We start from the raw sequence: 21,692 nt of genomic DNA, 5'->3' as shown, positions 1-21,692 counted from the left end.
AAATTCGAGAATAAATCTCTTATTCTTCACGTGCAGTTTTAACAATAATTCCATCTGTTGATCTTTGTATGCGTCTGTTAGCTATTCTATTGCTCCCAAAATCTTCTCTTACTTGAACCCAACTGTTTTGAAGTATATCCCACGCAAGAATCTCTCCCAAATCTTTCAAACCAATTCAAAACCCTAAACAGGGACCGTGTGCACTGTCTTGACTTTGTGTGGATTTTCTGACTTATCCAGCCCAATTAGATGGGTCTAATCGCTTCTAACAGGTCCCTTATGTCTTGTAGAGTCCGTGGGTACCAAATTTGCCCATTGAATCGCCTGCTAGGTCGCTCAAATCCTTGATCCAAAACTGTTGACGCTGCTGCCTTTTTTCCCGCCAAAATCCAGTTTTGAAACTTTGAAGATGACCTCCCCCTATCCAGTTCCGGTCTCCCTTTAGCAGATGCCTGGAAATGGGTCACCCCTTAGTAATTAGGTTACCCCTTATCCAAAATGAGAGTCCGTATAGTAATTTTCTCCCACGGGCGCAAAAACCATTTTTTAGCCAATTTCGCCGCAAAAGCTTTATTCTTCCAAAAACACCTACAAATACATAAAATAACCGAATAAGTACAATATCGAGTACTAACAATATATACAAATGAGCTATATTAGACACATAAATGCGTCTATCAATGGCAGAGATCTGAGAATTTTCATCACAGTGTCCTTTTCAGGAATAGTCTTACCCAATGTAAAAGATGCATTAACAATTTCAAACACTTTATGATTAAACTCATCAAATGAATCTTCATCTGCCATACGAAGGTTTTCCTAATCAAAATTTAGGTTTTGAAGCCTAGATTCTTTTTCACAGGTATTCCCACGATGCTGAAGATCTGGAGTAATGGAATGTATGATAGCATTTAAGCCGTCAAAATTTTGCTTTGCAGCAAGGATTTCTTCTGGACTATATCTACCAATATACTTATGTATAGACACATCGCCTTCTGTATTAACCGGAGGAGTATAGCCATTAACAACACGTACCATGTTTGAAAATCACGAGTTGAAGAAAAGCACGCATAGAGATTTTCCACCACAAGTAGTTTAAGCCATCGAAGACTGGTGGTACGTTTATGGAGATAAAATTTCTGTCCATAGAGTCAGATCGCTACAAACACATACTTATAAGGTCTTTAAACGTGTTTGCCTGCTCTGATACCAATTGAAAAAGTGGGGGTCTAACAACCTCACCCAATATTTCGCTTATCAATCTGTATGGACTAACTCCAATATACTTTTAAGATAATCAACTAGACTGTCAGACTCAATCTTAATAAAAAGTATATCAAAGAGTTATATCTCAATTTCTCGATTCAATGCCAACTCAAACAAATAAAAATCTACGAGTCTGATTGAATACAAGAGAAATAACTTGAACGGTACCAAAGACCAATGTTCAAGGATCAATCAATTTCAATCAACAACCAAAGGTTGGATTTACCAATTGATCGACACAACGCACAACCTGTGATATTTAAATTATATAACAAAATATAATGCGGAAAAGAAATAACACAGACACCAGAAGTTTTGTTAACGAGGAAACCGCAAATGTAGAAAAACCCCGGGACCTAGTCTAGATTGAACACACATTGTATTAATCCGCTACAGACATTAGCCTACTACAAACTAACTTCGGTCTGGACTGTAGTTGAACCCCAATCAATATCACACTGATCCAAGGTACAATTGCGCTCCTTACGTCTCTGATCCCATCAGGATACTACGCACTTGATTCCCTTAGCTGATCTCACCCACAACTAAGAGTTGCTACGACCCAAAGTCGAAGACTTTAATAAACAAATATGTATCACACAGAAAAGTCTACAGGAATAAATAAATCTGTCCCCCACAGAAATACCTACGAGTTTTGTTCCGTCTTTTGATAGATCAAGGTGAACAGGAACCAATTGATATACCGAACTTATATTCCCGAAGAACAGCCTAGAAATATCACTCACCTCATAATAATCTTAATCGACTAGCGAAACAAGATATTGTGGAATCACAAACGATGAGACAAAGGTGTTTGTGACTACTTTTCTATCTTTCCTATCGGAAAAATTAATCTCAAGTCAATCTTACGATTGTACTCAAATACGATAGAAACAACATGATCAAATCATGCAACTACAGAGAAAATAGTTGGGTCTGGCTTCACAATCCCAATGAAGTCTTCAAGTCGTTAACCTACAAGGTCTAGATAGAAACCTAAGGTTAAAGGAGAATCAACTCTATCTTATACAACTAGTATCACACAGGAGGTGTGGGGATTAGGTTTCCCAGTTGCTAGAGTTCTCCTTTATATAGTCTCCAAATCAGGGTTTGCAATCTAAGTTACCTTGGTAACAAAGCATTCAATATTCACCGTTAGATGAAAACCTTATTAGATTCAAGCTAATATCTTTCAACCGTTAGATCGAACTTAGCTTGCTATACACAAATGAAATATAACTTCATTTAGGTTTGAGTAACCGTACCTAAACGAGTACACCTAGTCGGTTCAACAATAGTTAACCAATGGTTAGCCATATGAGCACTTTCATATCAACCTTATTCATCTTCACCATAACTAGTTCAAATGACTCAAAAGAATTAGTTAGAGAGTTGTTCAATTGCTTAGATCTCATAAAAGTATACAAGAAACAATCGAAGCTAAAACGATTTTGATTCATTCGAATCGATTCATGAACATTATAGCCACGGTTTGCAAAGATTTCATTCCTTAATTTTTATAAATGTTTTAGTTCATGAATAAAACGTTTTTAGAAAATAACTCACTTAAGTATGCATACCGGTACGCATACTTAAGTACCTGGATTGAGCTTGTTTTTAGTTCACAAATTCAAGCAGAAATTCACGGTATGTGAACTTCCGGCAGTATGCGTACGGGTAACCGGACTTAGCTCCGGACATCCTAAACCAGTAAAGTACGCATACTTTGGTTCAAGGATTTTGGACTTACACAAGTATGAGTTCACATACAATGTTTATATCCATTCAAGGTTATATATTCTAAACTTTCATTTCAATCATTGAAACATTCTTAGAGGATGTATTATAGTGGTTATTCACACATTATTTTTCATCAAAGCGATTTTCAAGAGATTGAAATAATCAACATGACTTTCGTCACGAGTAAAGACGAACTTGACCAAAACGAAAGCCTACCAACACATATTTCGAGAAATAGATAAGCGATATAAACTCGACTCGAAATAGAAAATGTGTATAATCGAAGTCTATATAGCAATACGACTTTTGTCTCAAGATATGAGATAGAATAGATAGACTTTTGAGTGATAGGTAAGTTCAAGTCTCCACATACCTTTTTGTCGATGAAGATCCACCAGTTCCTTGAGTAGTTCTTTGTCTTTGCATGATGAACGCCGTGGAGTCTATAGCTCAACTACACTTACTATCCTAGTCCGAGACTTAGCTATAAATAGACTAAAAATCAAGAGTCATAGTTTGACAACTCAAAAGAAATAAAAAGTAATCTGAGTTGTTTTACTTGTTCAATGTCAGCACCCAGAAATATTAAAGTGTCCTTTGCAAATTGAAAATGATTAACAAAAGTACCTCCATTAGAAACTTGAAAATCATAGATTAGACCTTGTACCTCTCTATTGGCAGTGATGACGAAGATATGCTAATTTCGATGGAGTTCGGTGATGGAAACAGTTGGATTGTTCTCTGAAACGGAAAAGTGGAGTTCGACTGTGGTTGTTTTGATGGTGTTGATTTTTTGTTGGTATTTAGAAGAGGTAAATGGGATGAAGTCAAGCTATTGGTTGCTCCCACTATCGTTTCTTGCTGAGAATAGTTCGAGCAAACAAGAACGCGAGAAAACAGGGAAAGAAGAGAGTATATTTCCATCGTGATGATTGACTAACAGTGATTTATCAACGAAAACGTAGGAGCTATAAAATAGGTAAGTTTATTTATTTAGATATCATTTTCCTAGCAAATTCAGGGAACTTAATTGTTATCGTCCAAAAATGAAAAGTTAAAAATGAAAGTTACAAATAATGAGTAAGCATTATCTTCCATTGGGTTCAAAACCGCGTAAACTAGATTGGTAGTTTTTTTTGGTCGTACAAGGGACTAGGTGTCTAACACACAAACGGTGGGCATGAAAGGTTTAAACCATTTTCACATGACACGTATGCACATTAGGTGAGAAGGCACACCAAGTCTCCGATAATTAGGGATCAACAAAAGTGGAATATAGATATTTACACAGTTGCGAAAGGCGGTGTTATACCTGGCGTGAATCACGGAACAAGTTCCCTAGCGGGCTATATAAAGAGTCAAAGAGGTAAGATGTGAAATAAGTTTTACAAGAAAAAGCAAAGAAGAAGAGAATATAAGATTTATTCTATATTCTGATAATTCTTCTTATTTTTTTTTCCAACCCCTCTTTGCTGAATACTCATACCTTATTATATAAACCCTCTTTGCTTCAAATTCACTTTTGCTCGTTTTTTTTGATGTTTTTTTTAGTTATTCGGCTTTGGTTTTCACCTAAGAATGAAACCTCCTGATGTAATATCTAGCAGTTAATCTTGTTAGCTTTCTCAGTGAGTCGATATTTTGGAAGGCATCTATCTCCCAGATTTAGTATCTCTTTGTGTTTTGTGCTTGTTTAAGTTAATGTGTTAAAATGGTTTTTTAGTTTCCTGTAGTGGAATTCTTTCCATCCTGTTTTGATTTTGAATCTGTATTTTGGATCGTGTTGGTTTATGGAAATCTTTTAGCTCTTCGATGTTTTTTAATCCTTTCGATATAGTGTTGGGACCTTTTTGTGGATTTATATGAGGCTTTGGGAAGCTGGTTTGATCTTTACCCTGGATAAGGTTTATAAGTATCTATGAGGGATGATTAATTTAGAGAACATTAGCGTAGAAGATTTCATGAAACCATTTAGGAAATTGGTCAGTTTAGATAATTACTTACAGTAAATAATTCTTACCATAGTCCAAGCGACCAAAATTATGTTTTCTGACAACCTTGAAGTTTGGGCATACTCGCGTTTCAACAACATGAAAAAGATATACCATCAATAGTTCCCCATCTTTGTTTCTTTGCGCTTATAGCTTCCATCTTTAAGAACAAGTGCTTGACCAACAAATGGTTTCACAGCAAGCAACAAACAATCAACTCATCGATTTCACCAGGATAAGGGGATCCAAGAAATTCAATCCAAATAGTTCAAGTTCTTGTTATCACAACATCATGGCAATTCTTTCTGTGTACTTTACAGGCCGGTGGAACACCCACCTCCCTCTTCACATTTTCTTTACACAATTACTGTTTTTATTTCAAGCTTTTGCCTTATTTTTCATAGATTGTAACTAGTTAAGTGTAATACTATAGGGTAAATATAATCTCATCCTACTTAGCTAGATCAGAGTAGTCGGTTTTAGCTTCGTTAACGTGTTGGTATGTATTAGCTAGACATTGTTTTTGTGTTATGTCTTGTAATTATACTTCGGTACTTTCCTTTTGTATCCTTATAGCTACTAATATAGGTTCGCCCCTAGGATTCTAGTCACTACTCTTCTGCACGCCAAGTGATTCATCTTCTTAGAAGGTTAGTTCTTCTGTTGCTCAGCGGAGTATCATCTACTGCATTTATTACCTCGTTTACTCAGCGCACTATTTCTATCAGCAAATCAAGACTTACTTCACCACATAACCGCCATCTCCAAGTTGATTAATATTTTCAAATACTGCTACAACAAGGTCTACTAGCTATTTCAAGCTCTCGGCTAAAAACTCAAATTAAAAGTATCACCATTGATCAAGCAGGAAAACAATGATAAAAACAGGTAATGTACGAACAGTATACAACAATATCTGGACTCAAATGCCACACTAGCTCCTCGGATTGATCGCATCGTGACCCAATACCATCATCAAAGTTTCTATGGGCATTGCTGTGTCCACCAAAGTAAAACTTTTCTTGTGGAAAGCATTCATCGAAGGCCTATGGACCCTCGATAAGCTCAATTGTATCCACCTCATCAATTCCAACACTTCCCCGAACACAATTCTGATATGGAGACTAATGCTCACATTTCGCTCCACCGTCATGCTGCTGAAGGCTCTAAACATAACGAACCTATTGTAATTGTTGTCTCTGTAAGTATCACCCATCCCCATGCAATAATGCTTTAGTAGTCCAATGAAATATTTATGCTTCTAATAAAATAAAATAAAAACACATATAAAATTATTAATGCTCCTAACTTAAGTCCATTATTTTCGACCACGAGATTGTTCCTACATGATTTAAAAAGATAAAATAAAAATTATTATTGAGTTACTAGTATAGCCATCGTTGTATGTACTATATATTCATATAGAGAATAATATCAGTTTACTGATTTTCTATTATACAAAAAGTCAAAAGACCAGACATGGGTGTATCTAAAAACTAAAGAAATTTTTTAAAAGAGAAATACAATACGTACTATGATTAATCACTTTGAATCCATCAAGATCAGAATCAAGTCTTTTTCCATGTTGTAAAACAAGAAAAAATACATGACCATGTTTTTAAGATTTTAAGCAACAAGAAAATGAGAAAATTAATTTTTCTTCTCACGGACCTATAATTAAGTTTCCAATTTGTTAGAGGGACTAAAATACAAATAAAACTAAATACACATATATAAAAAAGAAAAAGATTACAAAGATAATGTTATCATCTGTTTTTTTGTCCTGAAATACGTGCATATCTCAGGTAATGGCTATAAGGTGATCCCTTACATGAGCTATCATGAGAGTGACTCTAAAATAAAAGGGAATCCAAATTAAGCAGTGCTCTCCCGCACTGTCGTGCGGGGAAGCAACATAAGCTAGCGACTTCCTACCATTATATTCGTTTAAATTAAGTACCAGATAAACATTTAATTATAAGCAGATCTGTTTGTACCCAAAAATAATTTTAGGCATTAAATACGATGATTTAATAAATTAGGGTTAGAAGATGGTAGAAAATAAATAAGAAGACAAGAATTTAACGTGGTTCGGTAAGTTGTGCCTACATCCACGGAGGAATCCCATAGGGGAGGTATTGTATTGATATGAGGTTTACAATAATTGTGGTTAGCTAATCTAGGATTCCATGTCCTCTTAGAGTTTAGGATACATGTATTTATATTGTTTATGTAACTCTAATTGTGATGTAAACTTAATATGCAAGCAACTTGGGCAACAAAACTTCTAGAAACTTCTGGAATATTCTATCACGGGTCGGCTAGACGGGCTTGATTACGGGCTCTCCGTGTATAAAATACACGGTACAAACAAGATCCTTAAGTTATTTTGTTTTAGGATTGTAGGCCCTGTAACAAAACCTCTAACAAGTTGTGTGTCTAATTCCAAGCATCTGTAGTTAGGGTTTGAAAGTAGAACGAAAATGGTATTCTGGTATTTTTTCACTGTTACAAATTGGGATTAACTTATTTATCTTGCTACGAGGCTTCTTTTTCATAATAATAGGTGTAAACTTAGGGATTGATTATGAAAAAATATACTTTAGACCTAGTGATGGTGAAGAAGAAGACACGTTCTCTTCAAAATAAAGTACGTACTGTTTCCATGCTGAAGAATGTATTTATGTTAATTTTGGTGTTTTCAGTAACAAAACCAGAGTGTTAATAAGAGATTGATGACTTAGTTCTTGTCAAATTACGGCCAAAGAAAGGATCTTTATGAGTAAAGGAAGGTTTTTTTAGCGTGGAAGACTGTTTGGGTCTTTTGGACACCCTCACATTCATTTATCTAATAACAATTTGCTATGCATCAAAATTAATCCGTGCTCGTGCTATTTGATTCGATATCATTCCAATAAACAAAACCGCCTCCATTACCTTTATCCACACCTCCAAGGTAGATCCTGGGATGCATTGTATAAAGGTTAGATGAATGAATATAACTCATAATATAAATTAACCAAAATACTTGTCAATTAGTTCAATTATGACATAAACTTGCTCTAATATTTCAATATGGTTTTCTTGACTGTCTTGATCCATACAAACGGTAGAGAAATCACATTAGGGGTATAAAATTAACCTGCTAGCTTATATTGCTTGCCCGCGTGACAGTGCGGGATAGCAGGGCTCATCCAAATTTAGTGCGGGATAGCAGGGCTCATCCAAATTTAAGCGGATTGTTATTCGGTACCTCACGTTCCAGCACGGCTCAGTTTCCGAGCAAACAAGTGGTGGTACTCATCCATTCAAGAAGATCCAATGGCTTAGAAAAATAGAAGTTGGGTCCAGTTTCCAGATAACAGTTTTATACACGAAACGTGTCGATATAAAACATCCATTTGGTGTCAAGTTAGGGTCTTCTCTTCTCCTCTTGTTTACTGCAACTCGTGCAGTAAACTCAACGAATAACTACAGGTAAAAACAACAAAAAACGAGTCCTTTTCCTATTCAACCCCTCCTTTGACATACATTTTGATAGTATTTCTTTTCCTTTTCGGTTTAGTATTTTCTAATCATCTTCTATTTCCTTTTTTTTTTTTCTGTTTTTCTTTTCGATCAAAAACAAATCTCTTTATTATTCTGATTCTCTACTTTCCGTGGGTTAGCTCTTCTTAAACCCAGAAAAGAAATTTGAGTTTACATCATCAGGGTTTTGATTTTCTTGCTTGCTTGGTTAGTAAATTTCTGTTTTGCTTCTCTTTGGGTTTTTTCTGTTTGGTACTATTTTATTTATATTTGAGGTTAACTTTGTGCTGATTGTTGAAGTGTTTTTAGGTTATCTTCTTCTTCTTGGTTTTGTCAATAGATGGATTGTTACTGGTTTTTGTTTTTATTCTTGTTTGTATTTTGAGTTTGGGGTTTGTTGTAAAGTGTGATAAAAGGTGGCAAAAAAAGGAACAAAGGGTTTAGCTTGTTTCTTCACAAACTTGTTAAGTGTTGATTGATCTTCTTCTTAGCTTGTTTTCTGTGAAAAAAAAGGTTATGGGTATTAATTTTTGCTGAAATTTGGCGTACTTAACTAAATGATCAATGTTTGTTGAGCTGAACCCAAAATTTCCTTGTTTGTTTGTTTGTTTGTCTTCAGTTTAATGTTGTGTTGATTTATCTGGTTCATACCCCTTAGAATATTGTATCCTATGGGTTTAAGGAACAAATCATGAGTAGTTTTATTTTTTGACCTAATAACCTTCTTTAGACTTGCTAAGCCAAACAGTAAAACCCAAAACAGGAATCTCCCTGCTATCCTAGTGTGGCCACCTAGGTTAAATTTACCAAATGAATGTGCTGTTGGTTACATTTGGTTGATAGGTTGGTATCCAATTCTAAAGTGCTTTCATAGGGCTTTGTCTATTTGGGTCATTCGTACAAATTTATCTTGGTTTACCATCCCCCGAGTAGCGAAACCACATGGTGAAGCTTATTTAAGTTTGACATGGTTTCCTTGTAGTCTTGGACGAATATAAATTAAACTAGTTGGTTTACTGCTTTTTCTACACACATTCTTTGCATGAATATCTTTTTGCAGAATATATGGCTTACAATAGGATTTTTTTCTTCGTATTTATCTCATTTGAGCTCAACAATAATTTATTTATTTTAAACATATGCAGATTGGGATTGGGGATAATTTCATATCCTTAAGGAAGCGGTAGGGATTGAAATTCTTATCAGTGTGGTTTACATATGCTTAATATGAATTTCAAAGGTATAACCTGGGTAGGTAACATATATGACAAGTTTGAAGCTATATGCTTGGATGCCGAGGATATCATGAGCCAGGTATTTACATATTTAATATGTTTATTACTAATCTTACATATCATGGTCGGTAATTGACTTACTAGACAAGGAAAAGCTTTTAATGTCAATGCCATTAGCCTCAGGACATGTCTAATGTTATTAATAGTAAGGTTTTCATACGCTGATTAGATTTCAAAGTTTTCGATTTGAATGATTATTGTGCTTTTTCAACATGATTTCTGGCTTCTCCTATACGAATTTTGATTGATGCCAACACTTATCTAAACATGCTGCTGCTATTTTATTTTTGGGGGAGATAGGACACAGTTAAATACGTCGAAAATCAGGTACAGAATGTAGGTGGAAACATCAAAAAGTTTTGTGCAGAATTTGTCAACGATTTGCTCCCTATCGAAGATCCTGTTAAAGTGAAAGATTCTGATAAAGAGGCAACTGCTGAACTAGGGGCCTGTGAAAAGGCGAACTTGAATTCTAAAAGTATTCTTAAGAAGGAGAGTGGTCCTCATAATTTTTTGGAAGTAATTGCACCTGTAGTGAAAGATGCAGGCTTAGTTTCATTTCTATCTGGAGTACCTCAAATAAACCACTTGTTTCCTCTAGCTTCCACTAGTCATGTTAAAGAGGTTGTTTCTGACTTGTCAGTCAAAAAAAGTGTTGTTGCTGATAAGCGTAAGAAGACGAAGGTAAACGTTAAAGATGATCATAAAGAGGAGATTCCGCCTCTTCAAGCATCATCACCTGTTCGAATTCAAGTGCAAGATCAGTTGCGGTCATCATCTCTTGCTTATCCTGATGACATGTCCACCTTGGGATTATCTCAAGAATGTAATGGTTCTGTTGGAAAGTGTGAGAATTCAAGTGGCGACATGAAAGGAGTTTCTGTGAAGGAATATCCAGAACCAGTTATAACTGATACTTCTGGAGGGATCAATTCTGTTGGGGATCTTTCAAGTAGAGAGACTAATTTCAGCAGACCCTGTAATGAGAATCGTGATCGAGCCTGTGTTACACTGAAAACTATATTATCCCAAAATTCAAATAAGGACATAGTTGACAACTCCCCAGACCATGGAGAAAATATGGATCATATCATGTCAGGTCAAAGTGGTCGTGATGCTAATGTGTCAAAGGCTCAGTTTCTTCCTCCTGTTTTGTTATATGAGAATAAAGCAATGGAGGCTGGATGGACCGCATCCAACAACAGCTTGTTATCTGGACCTAATGGTAACTAACTCTTGTCTTTTTGTTCATTTACTATTTATTTTTTTGTTGGTGTATTTGCTCTTTGCTTACTTCTTTTTTGGCAGTCGTAGACACTTTAACAACTTTCAAGGCACTGATAGAGTCTTCAACAGAGTCTCCTGTAAATGAAGGTGACCAATGCAAAGACGAAGAGCAAGAGGTGTTTTTGACTCCACAACCACAACCACAACTTGGTAAGTGTAGTGGAGAAATGCAAATTTCGAATCTTCACTTTCTTCCGCCTTTTTTCTTCTTCCGAGTTTGTGTGTTTTTCTTGTTTTCTTTCCATTTCTTGGTCCACGATTCCATTGTGTTTGCCTTTTTACACAATCTGAGACCAGTAAAGTTAGATTTTGCGATTTTCATCTCCCTTTTACACTTCTCGTCAAATTTCTGATACATCTTGATGTTTCTTTTGGGTTTGGAAGCTGGTGGCTCTGTGTGAATTGTGCCTGGAAGCTGGTGAATAGTGATAACTGATAAATAAGTTAAACTAGCTTGGACGGATAATGTTGTTTTAGCTGTAGCGTTTATATGTAGATAGATAATTCAGTTTTTTTTTTTATGTTTACTGTCTGTAGTTTCAAGTTGCGATTTTTCGATTGTGAGTTTATTTAACCAATGAAGTTCCATTTATTATAGGAACATCTGATTATGAGGAAAGTGCAGAATGGGAGAAGGCAAATGATGATGTTGGTAACACTGCAGACCAGGAGGAACATGATGCCTTCAATGATGGTGTAGGACTGGAGGAGGCAAATTATGCTATTGGCCTTGACACGAAGACCATTGAACAATTTGAGAATTTGAAGCTTGAGGATAGTTGTGTAGTTGTGCAGCCTTTCTCTGTTTCTTACAGAGATGGCAAAAACAGATCATACAAAGTATGCTCTCTCTTTCTCCAAAGCTCCCATCTTTCTGCACACACAAACACAAAACACACACTCACACACTATTACAACAGCATAAAACGACAGTAGGACGCCAATTGGCAAAGGGCTTCATATAGAATCAAAACAAAATGAAAACATGACCTAATTATTGGTTCTGGTTTCGGAAATTATAGGAACGGAACCAGTTCCACGTATTGGATCAGGAACCTTAATATTGCGTCTTGTTCCACTTCTGTTTCTATTATAAAAATGAAATCTGGGAGAATTGAACTGAATTGTTGATGAGCAAATGCAATTGGTTTCTCAGTTGCGGTTCTGCCAGACACCTTTTTTTTTCCTGACGGAGGAACCAACCAGTAGTTCAAGAATTGAATAAGAACCAACCTGTTAAAAACTTGTTAAAATAAACACACACAGACACACTAAGAGGTCTAGAGAAAATTTGGTTATGCGAGAGAAATTACTAACTATTATTTTTTTGTGATAGAGAAAAATTCGGGATGCTATTGCTTCGAGAATGGGATCATCGAAGAAGAAGGAATATGAGCAGCTAGCAATTTGGTGTGCAGACATTGATGCTGAAAGTACCCAACATAGATTTGAAACATCCAGTTTAGCCACTCCTAAAAAGTTGGACTCAAAGATCTCGTCAAGTGATGAGTTCTGTGAATCAGAGTGGGAGATACTTTAAATAGGATTACAAATTTACGCTGTAAATAACCACGTAATCTACTGTCTATCTGAAAGTGTGATGAAGATGCTGCTGCTCTGCTCTAGTTCAATACTAAGGGATGAGAAGCGTCTCTGCACTCGTATTTATACAAGAATGTTAATATGAGGTAAGTAATATCTAAATACTAAATCAGTCAGAAGTTCCAGTGCTGAATATTGATCTTTCATAAAATAGCAACCTTTTATGTGGTTGTAATTCGATACTTCTATTAATAGCTTCACTGTAAGCTTTATGTGTTTCAAAGTCTCGGATTACAGTGTTTCGAAGTCTCGGATGTTCTGGTTTCAAGTATAACACGTGTAAATATTTAAGTTCTACTTTGAATCTTCATGATCTGTCCAAACTTTTGAAGACCTGTTACAACTCGAGGTAATTTTACTTAAAACATCTATGGCTGTTACAAATAATCTGAGATTCTGAGTGGCTCTGCATTTTCTATTTCCTTCTTCTTTTTTGATGGAGTTCTGGATTATAAGTAATTGTGGATTTTAGTGCATTTCTGTTATGGCTATGCTCCACTCCAAGGTGAAGAAGTAGACAAGGGCAACCAGAAAAACAAAGAGCACAGATTTCAGGCTATGAAATGTTTCTTGATGCCTCCATTGAGATAGAGGTAAACAATAGGGAGTTCCATGTATCAGGCAAACCGGGAAGGCACCAGTGGTTGCAGTCTGCATACTCCTGTGGTTTTTCTCTCTGCTCTTTTGTCAGCAGTCTTCCTTGCTTGCTTGTGTACACAGTTGGGTGGGCGTCTTTACGATACTGAGACAATTTTGTGATGTTCAAGTACTTCACCGGTGTTCTCATTTCTCCAATTGTTTTCTCCACAATTTCGATGATGGATCTTGGAAACGAGGATATGTAGGAGTCATCTTTGATGGTCTGTGTTTGATTATAACACCACTGTTCTCTGCATTTTAGACAGACATGATATGGTTCAGACTGATTACTGAGAGACCAATTGTCAGTATGGCTGGGTTAAGAAAGGAGAAAAGAGTACTTTACACTGCTCAAATCTTAATCTTTCTTCAAAATCATAAGCCTGCTGCGGAATGAGCGTACTTACCTTTTATGTTCAGGAGAGATGCTTCTAAAAATGACGGTTGTTTTGGCAGGATCAACGTTTAGATCTATCCAATAGGCCCATGTCATTCATGGCCATCCCAAAAGCGGTTTCAGCTTCTAGATTCTGCACCACCATCCCTTCCTGCTGGAAAGCATCCCACCTGCATTAGTGTAAAAGTCATAATTTATGTTTGAGCTCGAGTTGCTTAAAACCTAATGCTCTATGCATTTGAATTTCACAAAAAGAGTCCTATAGAAAATAATTTACGCTTGGAGCTTCCCGCGGTGTGTCCACCAATGTCCAGTGTTGAAAACCATAACGTCATCCCCTAGCCACTGAACTGATGTTGCTGAAAGTGTGTCTAGGTTTAGAAGCTTGACATTGTTTGGCCTTGTGTTATCCAGTTCAACTAAGAATGGACTCCAATAGAACTCAACTGAGCAGTTATAGTCCTGTCCCAACAAACAACCACAAAAATGCATCTAGTACAGTATTGGACCAACAAAAAAAACTTATGCAACCAATGAACGGCGAACTAGATACATTACATATCATGTAATAAGTGAAAAAACAGTTTTACCTTGGCCTTGAAAATTAACAAGTGAAAAAACAGTTTTACCTTGGCCTTGAAAATCATATGGCGACCATTCCGAATATCAATTAAGGCCCTTGCGGAAGGTATAGAGGAATAAAGAAGACAAGAGAGAGATTCCCATTGGTTTCTATTGAGTGAGTCTCCAACTATTACCATTCTTTTTCCTCTCAATTTCTCCAGGATCTCCTTCCCATTCCAGCTGAGACACACGCACACATGTATATGCGCTAATTAGTTAAACCATGTAGCTATACAGCTTCATTTATTTGTTATCTGTTTTTTCTTTGAACTTACCTTGGAATCTTACAGTCATTAGCTTCCCACCTCCAATTCTCATAATCAGAGTCTGGTCGTCCATTCCTCTGGCAACTGACTTGATCACTAAGGAATGGACATTGAGAAGCGTTGTACCGTGGACTAGTGTTTGGATCATAAACCCATCTACCGTCATAGATGTTACATTCTGTTTTCAATTCTTTGAGTGGTAACCACTGGTCATCGTCATCTGTACCATTGTACGCTGCAACAAACACTGAGCCTGATACATTTTGATGTTCACTGCCATTGTAGTGCATACTTGTAGTTGTATTAACAAAATCCTCGGAAATCGTTAATGTTGTTGTTGCTGTTCCAGTTACTGTTCTTATGCTTTGGAAAGAAGACTGACTCGGGATGATGTTGTATTGATATTTGATACATAACACGAGAATGAGGCAACCTGATAAGCTTAAAAAAGTGCATAATCTCCATTTCTGGTTTATGATACTAGCATTAGTTTCCATGACTTAGTTTCTTCTAATCTTATTGTTTTTCGCTACGAGAAGTTGGGGTTGGCTCTGGCTTGAGCTTTTAAAAAAACCCTTTTAAAAAGATAGTTGGCAAAAATTTTCAGCAAAGAATTGATGATTTGAAACGCATTATTACTCACAGCAAAACAGAAGCACCTTTCACATGAAGAGGAACAACTTGGCCCTGGAAAAGCAGGTTTTGTAAGAAGGAAGTCATAGAATCATGTAAAATTGGTCTAAGAAATCAAAACTTGTGTTTGAAGACTTAGGTAGTGTGTGGGCTAAAAATGGGAACTGTATTCTTCTCATTATTATGCAGTATAGGAATGAATTAGGTCCAAGTGTAGGTCTATTATTAATTATTGCATGAGTCGCTATAGAAGAACCTAAGCTGTACTTTCTGTTTCCATTTTACTGGTAAGTGGTAAGTTAATTGTGGTTAAAAAAGGAGAGCTAGTTATGAGATCGTATTTGACTACTAAATTGTCTGAACTGATCATGTGATCACCATCATTGTGTGTGGAAACATGATTCAGCCACCTACTTTATCCCTCCCCTCTACATTTTCCATCCTCCTGCTGCCGATTCCAAATCAAAAGAACAGGTCAAAAAGTCAATTGAGTTGAGAAACTGGTGGTATTATCTACCTATCTAACCCAGTGGTTAATCCTGGTGGTGTTTTGAGTTTGTATCCGACAGAAAACACTGATGATAGAAAAATAGAGTTGTTGTAGCCGTGACACTATTTTTTTTCTCTTGCGGGCTTTTTGGAAGGTCAAGGATGGAAGGGTAAGCATGACATTGTCAGTCGCTCATTAAAAGGGCACAGGTTTGCTTTTTGCCCATCTAACTTTACATGGGTGGAAATGTTAGCGGTAGAAGTAGATTTCCAGAGTAAGTTTGAAGCACAAATGTCTCCAAGGTTAGGCTCATTAGTTGTCCTTTGCACAACTTCTTGATCATTTACCTGATCCTTGTTTATCGCTAGGAACAGGAAGACGAACAAACGATTCAAGAGGACATCTTCGGAGAAAACCTGTGACCGATGACGATCTCTAGCACAATAAAGCTGATCCTTAATAAGCCTTCTCTGGTTGATTCATATTTAGTTGTCCCACTTTAAAATAGTAACTACCAATAAATTGGAGAACAACCCAAGAGGTTCAGAAGAAACTAACCAAAATCAGAAGTGGTCATAGAACTTTTTCCTGGGAATGAATGATAAATGATAACGGTCCCCGGGGGAATTTTTTCTCTTCTCATAAACAAGCAAGCTTTAGAACAAATATTTTTTGTTTCTTCAATTGCTTCATTCTTGAGTTTAGCACTTCAAAACAGTTTAAACCTCTACTTATAATTCCTCCCTAACCAACCAGTAAGAAAATGCATGGGTTATTACTGTACTACACAATCAACTGGTTTCTTGTGCAGGCCAAGTGAGTGAAAGACTCCAGAAGTAGCAGAACTATAGATAAGCATGCAATCCTCGACTCTTGGCTTAAGATGATTTAATTTAGAGTTCCATATAAGAAAACAATAAGGTGCAGTTACTAGATTACCTTGGACAATCCTTTCCCTTGTTTCTTTGGATAAAACAGATACATGATATCGAAGACTGATATTCCAAACCAGATATCGTTCCATTAAGGTTGCTAACTGATCGACCAAAGAAATTACTGACCACATCTGTAAGTTCTAGCATACATGCATCTTGTTCTATTACCTTAAAGCATCTATGTTAGTCCGACAGTCATTTTTGCCTGTTCTCCATTTTACAATCTGTTTAGCTGTTTTGAATGAAATAAATGGATGAATTCCCAAGGGATGAAAGAAGAACACAAAGCTCTACTTGAATCTCTTTTTAGCAGTGCATTCAACTTTCTCAAATGTCAAAAATTATGGCTCTAAATATGAGGAGAACATCAATCAGGATGTGTAGAAAATACCCATAACTGACAACAATGTAACTCATGCTGTTTCAATGTGGGATTGCACTGGTTGAATGGACACAACCCATGACAAAATACAGCTTTGGCATCGAGTCCTCAACAAAGGGCTTTACTGTTTTAAGTAGTAATACAAAAGATCATACAATCCTAGACTGTAAAATTGTGAAATCAAACAGGATAAAATAATAACAGCATTTCACAACACTAACGAAAGGGGAAAAAAGAACTAAAAATGACACAATCAATTAACAAAATAACGCAAATGTTGGAAACAAGATTCATTTGTTACACAAAAGGTTGAATTCTAAGAAGTTTACATGAACTGAGCCGCAAAAAGACACAAGTGATAGCCAAATTACAAGTTGAAACAGATTCATACTACTACAAAAGAAAATTACCTTTTCCCAGTATTAGGATTGGTCTTTGTACAAAGGATATGCCGTCCTTTAGCACGTCTACGCTTCAAAATTGCCCTTCCCCCAGTGGTTCTCATTCGCAAGCGGAATCCATGGGTGCGAGCAAGTGATTTCCGAGACCTACTCCTCTTAGTAAGACATAGAGCTGCCTTTCCCGCCCTTACCAGAAGACCACGACTTCTATCCCTTATTAACCCCTTGTTCATATCCAAATTCACCCCAAGAGATATACCTGGAATTAGAATAACACAATGTGAAAACCCTATCCAAACACAAATTGCAAAATTTAAAAATTCCCATGATTCTAAAATTAACCCAAACCGGGTAGAGTTTACCTGAGAACGAAGAGGAAGAAAAGAGAGATGTTGGAGAAGAAACAAATGAACAATGGAGAAGCCCTGAGTGAGTGTAGGGTTTAATGACATTAATAGATGAAGTTGTTGTTCTTCTTCCTCCTGCAAGAAATGTGAGTGAAGCTGAAGGAACTTGAAACCTAGTTGTAGTACTTGCGCTCGAGAGTGATACCAATGATATCGCCATGTCTGCTTTCTCTCGCACTCTATCTACTCAAATTCAATAGAGCTCTTGTTCTCTTTCTCTGTTTTGTTTATCCTTATTGTTATCCTACTCCATCAGAAAAGAACAGATGCACAGATGGGAGACGCGTGTTAAAATATGGTCGTAGATGGGTCAAGTAGTTATGCTTTAAGATGAGCATGACCGTAGACTATCTTTTCTGCCTCTTATTTGTCAGGGTTTGACTTAGACTGAGCTGACTTGACATTTTTTTCCCCTTCTTTTTCAGATGTCTGATTTGAGACGTGGCTCTCTTAATTCGTGTTATAAACGCGTGTTTTTTTTTTTTTGAAAGAAAGGGTTAAGATAAAATTAAAAATTGGCGCAAAGGCCTCCGGTACAATTTCTAGCCCATGCTTGGGTCCATTTACACTTGCAAATTCATACGAGTCTCAACTCCGTAGAATTAGATTTATAATTATCTGTATCCTAAAAGCGCATTCCAGTTCAAGAGTAAATCTGTGAAACGGTATTTAAACCATGAGTGTAATTGTCCCCATGGGAATATCAATATTTTGATTTCAATGACCACCATCTCCTTTACTCTACTTCTCTTATTTGCCATCACCCTTCTATTTCTTTCCCCCAAAGTGCCCAACAGATGGCGAAAGGTAGTGTATGCCAGACTTTTTTGGCTAAACCGTTGCATGATGAGGATTGCAAGTGGAGCAGTTGGTCTTGAATATTTGACTTATGAGTCCATGATCTATCCAGAGGGTTAGTCAGCTGAGACCAAATCTGATTTGCAAAGCTGCAGTTTAGTAGAATGTGATTGACTTCTTCAGCTGCACCATTACAGAGGCAGCAGTTAGTGTTTGTGATCTCACAACCTCTTTTGTTGAGGTTGTCCACAGTTGGGATGGCATTTTGGACAGCTAACCAGATCAGCATTTGAGCTTTAGGAGGGACCTTATTGTTCCAAATATGCTTGTACTCATCTTCTCTTCCACTGTGTTGTTGTTGCATTAGCCACTTGTAACCCTCTTTGGAAGTACAAATCAAGGCTGTAATGTAGCTGATGGAGTCTGATAATGGTACTAGTTGTGGAGGAGCACCAATGATGGAAAGAATGTTATCCAATTCCTCCATGACTTCTTCACTAAGGTTTTGTTTAAGTTGCAGGTTCCACTGCCCATTGTGCACCAAGTCAGCAATTTTAGCATCTTTCCTCATAATTGCCCTGAAAGCTTTTTGATGTGTTTTGGAGAAAGCGACTTGTGATTTCCATGGGTCTAGCCAGAATTTTGTTGCTTTTCCATCTCCAATATTCATCTCCATGTTCCAGCGCACTATGCCTTTCTCATTTTCAATTCCTTTTCAAAAGCCCGTGCCATAAGAGTTTTTGCATTCTTTGAGAATTAAATCATCTTTCTCAGAAGTAGTTTTATGTTGTATGATCTTTCTCCATAGAGCTTCTTTTTCCTGTGAATATCTCCAACTCCATTTGCTAAGAAGAGCTTTGTTAGTTGCTTTAAGATTTCTGATTCCTAATCCACCCAATTTCTTTGGCTTGCATGCTCTTTCCCAAGCAATCCAGTTGATCTTTTTCTTGTCATGTGTGGATCCCCACAAAAAATCTCTCATATGCTTGGACATCTTCTTTTCAATGGAAGCTGGCATTTGGACTAGTGACATGAAATAGATGGGCAAGCTGTCCAGAGCACTATTGATCAATTCCACTCTTGCTTCTTTTGATAGGAACCTTCTTCTCCATAATGCCAATTTGACTTTGAACTTCTCTAGCACTCCTTCCCAAATGCTAATTTGCTTTCTTGTTTCTCCTAAAGTCATTCCCAGATATTTGAAAGGAAGAGTTTCTATTTTGCAGTTTAGTATTTTTGCCAGATCTTTAATTTTGGTATTGACACCTAGGCTGATGATTGTGCTTTTCTCTAGGTTCACCTTTAGCCCTGATATTGCTTCATATATTTGCAGCACCATGAGAAAATTTTCAACTTCCTCCTCCTTTGCCTCCCATCCGCAAATTGTAGATGAGTGAGTTTTATGTCCTCTGTAGCTGTAAAACCTGTAATCATGTTCAAGTCTTCTGCCTTTCTTAATAAACTGGTGAGAGTTTCAGCTACCAATATGAACAAAAAAGGAGAAAGAGAGTGTCCTTGCCTGAGACCTTTTTGTAGCTTGAACTTGTTTGTGGAGCTGCCATTAACCAAGATAGAAGACTGAGTAGAGGATAAACACCATTGAATCCATCTTCTCCACTTGTCTCCAAAACCAGCTTCTTTCAATAGATAATCAAGACAGAAACGTGTATTTTAGTTACTAATACAAAAGACTTGTATACAAAAACGTGTATTTTAGTTACTAATATCTAAGGTAAATTTCGTTTATTTACGGGATGTTTTTGTATCTAGCCCTAAAAATAGAGGTTGTAATGTTTGTTTATTTCACACATTCAATAAGCATTCTCCTTTACTTTTTAAGTTTCTTTATCTATCACACTCAATTGATTGGAATATATGGATTTTGCTAATGGTAAGTTTGCAACAAACGGTGAAGATACATGTCTTGTGATAGTGCTACAACACATACAATTCTTCGTGATAAACGGTTTTTCTCCCATTTAACATTAGCTGCAACACTGTTAATACAATATCAGGGACTTCTAAACTTATTGAGGGTTGTGGAAAAGCCTAATTAATGTTACCTAATGGTACAAAAATCCTTATTTATGATGCCCTATTTTCAACAAAATCTAACAGAAACTTGTTGAGTTTTAAAGATATTCGTCTTAATGAGTATCATATTGAGACAACCAATGAGGCCAACATAGAGTATCTGTGTATTACTACTATTGTCTCGGAAAATAAACAGGTTTTTGAAAGGCTCATGCTTTATCTTGTAGATTATTGGGCCGACCGAGCGAAGCGAGGGAGGACCTTTATATAACCATTTTTTTGTAAAATGTAAGTGATCAATTGACACAAAAAGATTGGAAATGGTTAGGGCCGAAAAACCAAAAATGTCCCTCCCTTTTAGTCCAATTACTATAACTCCTTGTGTATCCTATCTTTTCAGGGGTATAATTGGAAATCAAACTTTAATATAACATATCTAAAAATTCGTGCCTTAGAATTTTACAAATTTTATCTCATTGGAAAGGTTATGAAAAACTCTACGCAACAAGTACAAACGACAATATCAAATTTAGAGTTTTTACGAAAAAATTGGAGGTATTTATCATTTTAGGCATAATTTTAGAAAAATTGTACATCCATTATGCAAACCACAAAGGATACATAATACTTTATGTAGCAAAATTTTGGTTTATGCATCAACTAATTTTCCGTTGCAACTAATAAAATGATGTACTCCCTCCGTTTCAAGAAAAATGATATTTTCATTTTAGGCACAATTCTCGAAAATTGAATGCATAACTATTACGCAAACCACCACAAAGGATGCATAACACATCATGCAACCATATTTTGGTTTATGGATCGACTAATTTTTCGTTCAGAAAAAGTGATACTTTCACATCCCATTTCAGGAAAAGTGATACTTTCCCCCCGTTTCGGGAAAGTGATACTTTCGCTTCGTTTCGGGAAAAGTGATACTTTCTCCCCGTTTCGGAAAAAATGATACTTTTGCTTCG

At 36.5% G+C, this 21,692-nt stretch overlaps 2 protein-coding genes and 1 pseudogene across 4 annotated transcripts; 1 reads left to right on the top strand and 2 right to left on the bottom strand.

Moving 5' to 3' along the window:
- The first annotated feature begins 8,455 nt into the window (after positions 1 to 8,455).
- On the top strand, positions 8,456 to 13,006 carry LOC113308360. Of its 3 annotated transcripts, none has more exons than XM_026556835.1 (6): positions 8,456 to 8,474; positions 9,671 to 9,839; positions 10,121 to 11,045; positions 11,129 to 11,257; positions 11,706 to 11,947; positions 12,444 to 13,006. In XM_026556835.1, exons 2-6 carry the CDS (start codon positions 9,744 to 9,746, stop codon positions 12,645 to 12,647), a joined length of 1,596 nt encoding a protein of 531 aa, XP_026412620.1. In that variant the 5' UTR covers positions 8,456 to 8,474; positions 9,671 to 9,743; the 3' UTR covers positions 12,648 to 13,006. The 3 variants fall into 3 exon arrangements, with proteins under 3 accessions (XP_026412620.1, XP_026412626.1, XP_026412614.1); XM_026556841.1 differs by lacking the exon at positions 8,456 to 8,474 and adding an exon at positions 8,571 to 8,732 and having other exon boundaries at positions 11,177 to 11,257; XM_026556829.1 differs by lacking the exon at positions 8,456 to 8,474 and adding an exon at positions 8,571 to 8,732.
- A 198-nt stretch (positions 13,007 to 13,204) lies between these two features.
- LOC113308374 lies at positions 13,205 to 15,201 on the bottom strand (annotated as a pseudogene).
- A 2,106-nt stretch (positions 15,202 to 17,307) lies between these two features.
- On the bottom strand, positions 17,308 to 18,117 carry LOC113308391 (50S ribosomal protein L34, chloroplastic-like). The gene is made up of 2 exons (XM_026556859.1): positions 17,839 to 18,117; positions 17,308 to 17,735 (listed from the first exon to the last, which is right to left on the bottom strand). Exons 1-2 carry the CDS (start codon positions 18,041 to 18,043, stop codon positions 17,482 to 17,484), a joined length of 459 nt encoding a protein of 152 aa, XP_026412644.1. The 5' UTR covers positions 18,044 to 18,117; the 3' UTR covers positions 17,308 to 17,481.
- Positions 18,118 to 21,692: the final 3,575 nt, after the last annotated feature.

The sequence above is a fragment of the Papaver somniferum genome, chromosome 1 (assembly GCF_003573695.1).
Source record: "Papaver somniferum cultivar HN1 chromosome 1, ASM357369v1, whole genome shotgun sequence".
NCBI lineage: Eukaryota > Viridiplantae > Streptophyta > Magnoliopsida > Ranunculales > Papaveraceae > Papaver > Papaver somniferum.
Note: the sequence above shows the minus strand (reverse complement) of the source record. Positions and strands in the feature narration are given on the sequence as shown.

Coding starts and splice junctions, on each gene's coding strand:
- LOC113308360 (XM_026556835.1), top strand. CDS start 9,744: ATGCTTAATATGAATTTCAAAGGTATAACCTGGGTAGGTAACATATAT. Junction 9,840..10,120: donor CCGAGGATATCATGAGCCAG/GTATTTACATAT, acceptor TGGGGGAGATAG/GACACAGTTAAATACGTCGA. Junction 11,948..12,443: donor GCAAAAACAGATCATACAAA/GTATGCTCTCTC, acceptor TTTTTGTGATAG/AGAAAAATTCGGGATGCTAT.
- LOC113308391 (XM_026556859.1), bottom strand. CDS start 18,043: ATGGCGATATCATTGGTATCACTCTCGAGCGCAAGTACTACAACTAGG. Junction 17,736..17,838: donor TTCTTCCTCTTCGTTCTCAG/GTAAACTCTACC, acceptor TTCTAATTCCAG/GTATATCTCTTGGGGTGAAT.